Consider the following 10529-nt stretch of genomic DNA (forward strand, 5'->3'; position numbering starts at 1 on the left):
CTTTCGGGCTGCTGCAAACCAGTTCACCAATAATAGCCAAGAGATTCTGTGTAACATCTACGTGTAATATAGATATATGCCGCGCAAGTGCAATGCAGGCCCCCCTAGAGTATATAAAAGCGATGCAAGCAGCCTTCGGTATCAAAACGGCTCACCGAGCTTCTTTCTGTTAGTACCAGTCTTTGAGTAGCCCCCGTTCCGGCCACACGCCATGTAAAAAGTGGAACATGGCAATGGCGCGCTATTCAGAATCCACCACAATGGTGGTGACCGAGTCCGGTAAATAATTAAATACCTAACTACAGTTTTCCGAGTGATATATTTTTAATCGAAGACGTGGTAGTCGCCACCTTTCGATTCTCACGTGAATATTTAATGGGCCTCGATACACTTGCTGTAGCAGTGGGTAGTGGTCGCTCGCAACGCATGGTCGTTATGCTTTCTGCCACTGATGTCCGATAATGATTATGGAGATGTCGAGTCGGCAACATTTGTACCCGACTATTACAAACAGTGGGTTTTTATCGTGTTCAAAGTTTTTAATAAAGGCCATGTAAATTTCAAGTGAAATAAAAATAAGAATTGCGCGACGTTAAAATTAAAAAAAGATTTAAATTTTACTTTTCCTTTTAAAAACTTTATCTAATTTGTTTGGTGTGTTTTAGCAAACGAAGAGGCGGACTCAGAGAGCAAAACATGTGGGAAGATCCTGGTCATCCTCTCGTGGATCCTGGTCATCATTACCATGCCGTTTTCGCTGTTCATCTGTTTCAAGGTCAGTCACTAAATTAAGCATCGCTGGCTCTTCTAAATTTCATTTAAGTTCAATTATTTAATTTTTTAAATTCCCCGCTATTAGCTTCCGAAGTTATTTTTTTCCGTAACCCAAAAAGCGTGTTAACTCTTTTTTTGAACTATTTTCGCTTTATTTTAATAGCTATAATTCCACAGCTGCAGCCGTTAATATATAAGTCGAATGCGAAAACGGCAAAACTTAATACAGCAAAATTTTTAAACGATTTAAAGCCTTAGCTGAGCGATTTCACGGTGCGAATTTGAAGTGAGACTTTCGACGATTACTCCCACAGTTTTTAACGTCTGGGGGAGTCTTGGTTCGAATCCGGGAATACTTTGACTACGGCTCGCGTTTTCTGGCATTATTGCGTAGATATGAACAATAAGAACTTCCGTTTTAACACTTTTTTGTAATTATATATTATTGAAATAAGCACTATCAGCCCGATAGTGTTTTGTGACGTGAATGACTCCGACGGCCCGCATACTACTTCATTAAAATATATTTATCTTCATATAAAAGCAATTATACTAATAACCTAAGCTAATGATAGTAAAAGTCATCGCATTTACTTGAAAAATATTTAACAAACACTTTTTTTAGTTCTCTATTATCAAGCATATTTGAAAATAAACTTTTAAAATAATAAATCGTTTGCCAAAATATTATACATCCTATATCTAAAACTTTAAATACAATCAAACAATTAACTACCCCTTTTAATCTTACAAAACGTACTCAACTTCAACAACGCAAAAAGAATTTAAAAAATGCTACTATTCGGGACAAATTCCTAAAACCTTTGAACGGCAAGTGCGGGTTCGATCACCGTTTGACAAAAACTTTATAACGGTCCGCGAATTTTCGGTCTAAGTCGCGTTAAGTGAGCGTTGTACGCTAGCTTCTTACAATTACGCGACCGTTTGATTTTTCTGCGCTATTTCCTTAAAGTTTGTGTAATTTTTCTGCATATTCTTTACGAACATATTAAGTTAATATGATAAAATAATTCAATCGTATGTGTGCAATTTAAGAGAACGTTAAAGCGATGACATAGGGTTTTATTAAATTGCAACACTTTTTTATCGAGCACCTATTTACCTTGTATTGAATTTAAAGAACAGAGTAACAAAAACAATTAAAACGCTCGTCTTAGATACTGATAATACAAATAGGAAACTTAGATCAAAACGCAAATAATTTATAGCGTTTTAAACATAGATCCCAAAAGATGGAACGAAAAAATAAAGAAGCCGACGGGAAATATTCTCTGAAATTGTCTTATAGAACAAAAATATTTCTGAAGCTAATACTTATCGAAATGAACTGTGTAGGACTCAAAGTCCAACACTAACTTAAAACTCATTCGAAAGAGTAAACCAACAAGAAAGGCTTCTTGCGCTTTACCAATACTGCCACTTAACTTTTTAAACGCTGTTCACGACAACTTAACGGCTTCATTCAGAAGTAGCACACTTCTGTTTTAAGTGTACGGACAGATCAACAGATTTCTGTAGAGAAGTTTCAGTGTACGTAGTTAAAATCAATCGATTTTTCGTATGGTGGAAAATTATTATAAAATTTTCTTGAAACGGTTAACGGTTACCTACTTATTAAGTTGCCATTCATTATATGAATAAATAATTATAATAAGCAGAGCTATAACATTTATTATATCATTTCACATGTTACATTTCCCACATAGTCGTTGCAATGACACTGGGTTTGAATCACAGAACCTTGGTTATTGATCGATAAACGTTTATTATTTATCCTTCACCACTTCACAAATATCGGAGCAAATACATTAGTTCTAGATGGGTACAAGCGAGAGCCCTTACCATAGATATTATCACACCTTACTCACTAAACAGTCTAGAAACCTTTCGAAATATTTTGATATCAAAAGATTTCTTTAACACGTATTTCATATCGGAAAAGTCCGTAACAAAATGAACAAATGACCGACGGACGGCCACCGCTCGCGAGATAATTGTTAACACAGTTGTAATAAGTAATTATAATATGTTATTAATCCGCCTATCTATCCCTAGAAGACATTAATTGATTCCCTTCATACTATTCCAACAAAGCTTCAATAGGCCACCAAACTAATCTAAATTCAGTGCTGGTACACACGTTCCGAGCTGACCAATGAGAGGGCAGCGTTTAATTTCACTCAACCAATGGAATCCACCTACGTCACTGCTAGAACAATTCATTGGGCTGGTTCAAATCAGCAGATGCGCAGATATTCCGGGGTGAGGTACAGGGAGGTGGGGATAGGGGGTACAAGATTACTCTTGCAGCAGCATCCGAGCACAGTCGGTCTCGGAAAGTCTTCGGAGGCAGACGTATCTTGGGATGTAGTTCCCAGTCACCTTTTCCCTTTCCGTCCCCTCCTCTCCCCCCCCTCCCTTCCCTTATCCCCCCTTTCCCCGCTCCCACTCCCGCTCCCGCTGACGCTTCTTACTTGATCCCAACTGCTTATCCATCTGCCGCTCGCGACCTGTCACCGCTTCGCTAACCGCTTTTTCCTCATCGTACGAGTTCTCAAGAGCTGCTGTCCATAGTAACAGGTAATTTACTTTAATATTTTTTATTGAATTTTGGGTTTTACTTTTTAGTTCCTTTGTTTATTTTATAACCAGTTCTCATTTTAACAAAAAATATTCCATTTCTATGTTTTGTCCTTCGTGCTTTATCTCGTACATTTTTTATTTTTCCGACGGCAAATTAAAAACAAAAAATATTTTTTTACCTCTCGATTCCAATCGCATAACCGAAGCTTTAAAATAACGTGAATAAAAAAATGAAAACGGAACATTTTAGAACATAGAAAACGTTTTACGAAGATTTTATCGTATAAAATACTGACATTGAACTGCCGACGGGCAATACATGAATGTTTAAAGCATTAGCAACAAGTGACAACGAAGTAATTGTAGCCGTCGACAACTGCACGCTAATAAAGTTCCAAGTAATTTACCACACTTAACCCGTCAACCGGTGAAACTTCTACTTTTATCGATACTAAAAATACAATCACTCATTTTACTGAAGATAGAAGTCCTTATGATATCAATAGTATGCGGTTTCCTGACGATTTAAGCATTTAAACGCTTACCGCTTAAACCTTAAATCCACAATCAAGAAACTTTATTGTAACATATATTATATTGTGACGGAACACAAGAGAAAAAAATACACTTTTTTTGTCATCTTCATTTTATTCTGGAATCATCTTTTCCCCAACTACTTCACTTTACTCCAGAAAAAATAGCAAATATGTAAGAGCGATTATACCCGCTTTCGGATTCCGCTCTCTTCGTAGCGCGCTCGTTTAATTGTCTTACGGTGCGACCTCAGACTATAGGGACATATTAAGGCCGGGGCACTCAGTATAGTAGGGAAGATATAGAACTGCAGGTCACTTAACAAATTAGTTCATGTTAGTCTGTATTTGCGTAGATTTTCGTAATCTCGTAGTTTGGTATAAGTGGAATTGCCTCTCGGCAAATTAGCTCATAACTTGACCGAAAGCTTTCCTGATAAGCAAGTATCTCAATAAGTAATTTTTGAGATACAATCTATAACGAGCTTTTTAATGTTATTCCGGTCTTCGTAATACCCATCATGTTTGTGACCTAAAAGGATTTTTTCCATGTTTTGTGAAAAACTCGCTGTAAAAATGTTTGCCTGAACAGCGTGTGAAGAGTGCCAATCCCGAGCGTTCGTGTGCAATGACAGCGCGCTTTACTGCCACTTCACCTAGATTTTGACGAGGGGTTTTACTGAGTAACGCTTTTAATCTCCGTATTGTTGATACAACAGTAAATTCAAAAATATTAAAGTATTTAATCCAGTAAAATTTTGGAAAATGCGGAAGAGCAACAGTTGAACTTTCTCTTAATAAATCCTATTCCCATAAACGAAAAAAGTCCAAAAAGATGGGAGATAAATCATAATTAATTATAACCTATTTTTCCTACTACATACAGCAGGATGTGAAACTGCTCTTAAACCCTTCATCTACGTAAACATATTTTATTTTAACTACTTAGTAGTTGTACGGTTTGAAAATTAAACACGGTAACATTAAATCCGTTTACTCGTCACAAAACAACAAAATTGTTCATCCAAACATAATTCCACAAACTGTGCGAACATATCAAAGATCTAAAGGTAACTGAATGCATTGACATAACACCCATACTCTAGTGCATTTGTGTGATAAGGCACTTGCTCTCGCAATGTCCAATCAAACGGCAAACGGACACATCCGGAGAGGGACTAACGGCTTTACATACCTTCTCATGCACGTAAACCGTCAACAGGAAATTTCGGCAGTACCCATCGACAAACAAACCAGTGCAAACATGGCGTTACCTATATGATCAGTCAGTTAACCGGAAATTTATTTTCGTATGTTAAAATCATAGTTTTAAATAATATATTAATGCAGTGCAATATTAAATACTTAACGCTTGTATGAACACGGCAGTGAATAAACAGAGGAGTCTGGTATTCACGATTTAAGCATGATGGTGCTGCGGAAGAGAGATGACACTGTATGCAGTCAATATTCTGTTTCGCTTTCACAAATACAGTAGGTCTGCTTAAAATCCCGGTGGTATGAGCAGTGGGCTCTTTGTTTGCTCAGTTACATGAGCCGTGATTTATCAAGTAGACTGCCAAAACAAGCAAATGCCTTTGATGTATTAATACACATTGCTGCAGGTAATATAAGTCTGAAAATGCAGCGAAAAATACACACACCGCACTTTGGGTTCTTGATCAAATAAACGGGTGCATAATTAAGGTTATGGAAAAACCGAATATCAAAAATATTTGGTCAATTTTTGTTTTTACGTTTTGATATTAAGTGGTTCTCTTTCAAAATACTCGAAACTGAATGAAAATCCGTTATATTTTCCTCATATTTTCAAGTATGCAAACCATCAAGCCAGTTTCATTAGTAACGAACAATTTTCCACTTCTAAAACTCCGATTGGATGTGCGATAGCCAGTATTTCTTTAAAATTTTCAGCCTTTCGAACACTGCCTGTTGCGGAGTCATAGGTAATTGGTTCACGGAGTACTTTTATTTCATTTTATCTCACTGGAAGCCAAACCATGTTAGAATTTTATTCGATCGCGTTTCGGAATTGCCAGAGCAAATCACAATCTAAAAATGCTTCGTGTAGTTACTTGAAAATTTTAAATCCATATTTCCCGTTGCCTCGATATCACACTTCAAATTATATCATTTTCACAAATAGAAATACTATTTCAATCGAATATATTGGACATTATTTTCTATCTATGACTATAGCTTGTTTAAATGATAATCATTCGCTCAGCGAAATAATATGTGAAACGTGTTTTGACAATAGGTAACGTAGCAACATTGCCAAGCGAAAGTGCAAATGTATAATTAATATGCATCGCAGCTCAGCAGATTCAATTGCTTTGTGATATACCTGAAATAAATCATTTAAAAACGAATCCTTTACTAGCTTTTGATTTGTTTTAGGTTGTGCAAGAGTACGAAAGAGCTGTCATTTTCCGTTTAGGGCGCCTTCTCTCTGGAGGCGCCAAAGGACCCGGTAAGTAACAACAGTTTAAATAATTTCAAAAATAAATTCTTCAAAAAAAGTATTTCGTTCATTCTCTGACAGCCTTTAAGCATTAGATTTTCTTGAAACAGTTCTTCAATGTTTGACATTTTTCAGGCATATTCTTCATACTTCCGTGCATCGACACCTACGCCCGAGTTGATCTCCGCACACGTACCTACGATGTCCCGCCTCAGGAGGTTAGTATTTTATTAAGATTAGGTTAGTTTAGCCTTAAAGTCGGACCAAATTTCTTTAGAATCTAGACATATTATGTTATCATATCAAGATGATGACGATGAGCTTGCTAATCTAAGAATGGCGGAAACAAACTGCAGCGGCTAACAATTTCAGGTTCTAACGAAGGATTCCGTCACTGTATCTGTGGACGCTGTGGTTTACTACCGCGTTCACAACGCGACAATATCCATCGCGAACGTTGAGAACGCTCACCACTCCACCCGGCTCCTCGCCCAAACGACCTTGCGCAACACGATGGGAACACGGCCTCTTCACGAGATCTTAAGCGAAAGGGAAACCCTCTCCGGAACCATGCAGCTTTCTCTTGATGAAGCTACAGAAGCATGGGGCATCAAGGTTGAGAGGGTTGAAATGTAAGTCTTACTTAAAAAATGACTTTTACACATCATATAGGCGCAGATAACACCCAACTTTTTCCATCACGTCGTGTTCCAAAAAATAGAAAATTCACTAGCAAAGCAACAAAACGCATACGAACCGACGCACATAAGTCAGCAATGATCAGTTACAACATGTGAACGTACGAAGCCAAACAACAGAGAACTTTGTCCGGCGCATAGCCCTAAAAAAATGTCAAAACAAACTTTATACTCAAAAAAAATCGACATGGTGGTTGGGCAAAAATGTACAACCTGTTATTCAAAGTCTACAGTCCTTTTTAACAGACTACAGCTAACTTTTACACGTATTTTAGTTCCACCGGGAATATGTCAGTAGCAGGCAAGCCTACAGTTAAATTTACGTACCGTATACAGGGAGAGGTTTCACTACATTTTGTTACACACCTGCATTATATAACTTTCCGGAGGGTATGAAACGTGAAATTTTAGATGATGAATCAGGAATTCTAGAGAGTAGTTCAAATTGCTTGATTGAGAAACAATGGTGGCTAAATCACACCGAACATACGAGAATTTCGTACGTGCCTTTCTGCGCTTAATGTAACATGACGATAACATTTGGATGCACGCATGCCGCATACACTCATGCGGGCTCAATACGGCTAATTTGAAACAAAGAATGCAATCAACTTGCGGAAACACGCGGTGAATTTAAACTTGTGGATGAAATGTGGAATTTCACAACTGTACCTAGTTATGCGGGCATTCTGTATGCAATGATATTTTCATGTGGAACTGTTTTGCTACCAATGTCAATAGATTTAGACATAAATGGCGTAACAAGTATGACAATATTAGTTTTAATGAGAACCAAAATTCAAATACAATTTTTATGTGAAATTTAAAAATCTTCACCTTATTGAATTTAAATTCTTCTATTTAAAATTATTAAAATTAATTGAGTTAGTCGAATTGTTGAGAGGTTAATGCACCTTTAAGGATACATTGAAAATTGATTTCGATTCTTCTAAGAACTATGGAATCTTAAACGGCTATTAACTCTTAAAAAAAAACTTAAAAGCTAAAGTAAAATGTTTTCTGAAGTCTCTTACTTAAAATATGTTTATTCATGTTTCATTTTTAACGTCGCAACCTGTCTGGACCTGCCTGTTCGAAATATTTACTCGCATACCAAATTCCACGACCGAAGTCGCAAGAAAATTCAAGACGTATTTCACATAAAGTTTTGCAGCATCAATTTCAAAATATTGACTACACACGGAGTGAATTAAGTAATAGTAATATTGGAACTTTTTGTAACTTCCAACGGTGCAGCGCTGTATACGAGAAAATTAATAAATTGCCTTTCGATATAATTCACCTGAATAGATGATCAAAAGACATTGAGAATGAATTGACTACAATTTAGATAGCATTATCCAATTAGCCTTTTGATTTATATGAACTACTTTCAATCATACTCAATAGAACATGAAAAACAAGGCAATTTGAAACCTGTATCTAAACCTTGAAAGAGTAATTTTCCGTCCTTCACTTCTAAATTAATCCATAATACCCGTGAGATGTTTTGCAGTTGCGTGATTACACAACTTTTGATCTTTTAAAAAGAAAATAAGTAAATTAAGCTACTATTAAGTACTTTTAAAATTTCTCTTTGAGAAGGAAATATCATTGTCACAGTAGCATTGGTGCACTGGACTTCGAGATCCTTCATCATGCATCCAAAAAGGACACGCATTATTAGTTCTTTAACGCATAGGTTATGTTATAAACCATACTCATTTCGCAGATATTTAGCCAATTACGAATTGACATTTTAATAAACGAGCATTAGTTCTTCACACTTTACATTTTGGGGCACGTAAAAAATTTCGCACTATTACCTAACAGCAAGGACGTGCGTCTGCCAGTCCAGCTTCAACGGGCAATGGCAGCTGAAGCAGAGGCCGCAAGAGAGGCTAGGGCAAAGGTTATTGCAGCTGAAGGCGAGCAGAAGGCCTCTCGGGCCCTCCGAGAGGCTTCCGAGGTCATTGGGGACAGCCCTGCGGCACTACAACTGCGATACTTACAGGTACGACCATACTATTAGAAGCTCCCAACGATTCGATTGAAAAACTGCGCACGATCAAGGGATTCCCGATAGTATTAAGAAGTAGAATTTAAAACTGGATTGCTAAAAACGACTTTGGATTGTTTACCGGATACCTGGTAGATTAAGAAAAATTTAGATTTAAAAATCGACACTGGCTTGTTCAAAGGATAAATGATAGGTTAAGAAATCTTAGCATTTAAATCTCGATACCCAAAAACGACCCTGTTTATGTCTGAAGGATTAACGATAGAATAAGACATAGCATTTAAAACACGGATTCTCAAAAACGACCATGGAGTGTCTAAAGGATTACTGATAGTTTAAGAAGTAGAATTAAAAATCGATTGCAAGAAAAAAAACCGACCTTTGTTTAATGTATACTCGATAGATAAGAAGATGATAATAGTATGTAAGAAAATTATGTGCCAACTTGTTAATTTTTGCAGCTCTATCCTTAGTGCTATTAACCTTAACCTATCGAAAATTATTTATTTTTGGCATGAATCCCTGCTACATGTCTGTTCTTTCTATAACCCTTACTTTACTATATCTATACGTCCTTACTCGACAATGGGAGTTGAAGAAAGTCACAATCACTGCATCAATCCTCCTACGGGGTCAGCGAAGATGGAAGACCAAATCAAGGTCAAACCTGTACTTAGTTTTAACATCTCTTTGCAGACCCTGAACACCATATCGGCAGAGAAGAACTCGACCATTGTTTTTCCGCTTCCTATCGACATGATTACCTATTTCATGCGAGCGAAGGAGGAGTCTCGCATGTAATAGGTCCCTTCTCTTTCTTACTTCACATTATTTTGCAATCCCAATGTATAATTTGCTATTTGTTTTCGCATCATCGTAGGCTAATGTTCGAGTTTAAGATGTTAGTTGTAATTCAAATATTTATTCAGTAGATCGTAGAAGAAGCATTTAAAAAAATATTAATATCGCCTATAAGATTTATTGTTACATCTGTTTGAAGATTATTAGATATCTAAATAAAACAACAACTATCGTCGCCAAGATTTAAGTATGTGTATTAATATATAATCGTTCGTAGGATTTCGTAGTTTCTCGTCAATGTTCGTAGATATTAGTTCTAAATTCCGTAGAAAATAAGGTCAGTTCATAGTTCAATAGACAAAAGCAAATATAAAAATCACAAAAAAAAATTAGACAAAACTGACAAAAAAAAAGGAAACTGTATGGAAATTACATTTCTGAGGAGTTCAACAAATCCGATGTGAAAATTCCATACAATTTGGAAATGGAAATGTTTGATGTAGGAACTTTCCTCCCTGGCCCACCTCCGCCGCTTGGAGTATGCCTGTTGGTATTGAGGAAGTGAGAGAAGCGGTGGCCGCCTTTCTCGTCCTCTATCGCTGTCTTACTCCAAT

The 10529-nt window shown here is 36.7% G+C and overlaps 1 protein-coding gene across 1 annotated transcript; it reads left to right on the forward strand.

The window, feature by feature from the left end:
* Positions 1–227: 227 nt before the first annotated feature.
* Positions 228–9959, forward strand: LOC113500154 (band 7 protein AGAP004871). Its single transcript, XM_026880856.1, has 7 exons — positions 228–279; positions 651–775; positions 6333–6405; positions 6532–6614; positions 6769–7028; positions 8928–9108; positions 9811–9959. Exons 1-7 carry the CDS (start codon positions 228–230, stop codon positions 9913–9915), a joined length of 879 nt encoding a protein of 292 aa, XP_026736657.1. The 3' UTR covers positions 9916–9959.
* Positions 9960–10529: the final 570 nt, after the last annotated feature.

This window comes from Trichoplusia ni, chromosome 1, assembly GCF_003590095.1.
Source record: "Trichoplusia ni isolate ovarian cell line Hi5 chromosome 1, tn1, whole genome shotgun sequence".
Lineage (NCBI taxonomy): Eukaryota > Metazoa > Arthropoda > Insecta > Lepidoptera > Noctuidae > Trichoplusia > Trichoplusia ni.

Excerpts from the sequence above, each read along its gene's own strand:
- LOC113500154 (XM_026880856.1), top strand. The coding sequence starts at position 228 with ATGGCAATGGCGCGCTATTCAGAATCCACCACAATGGTGGTGACCGAG. Across the intron at positions 776-6,332 it reads CGCTGTTCATCTGTTTCAAG|GTTGTGCAAGAGTACGAAAG; the intron begins GTCAGTCACTAA and ends GATTTGTTTTAG. Across the intron at positions 9,109-9,810 it reads TACAACTGCGATACTTACAG|ACCCTGAACACCATATCGGC; the intron begins GTACGACCATAC and ends ATCTCTTTGCAG.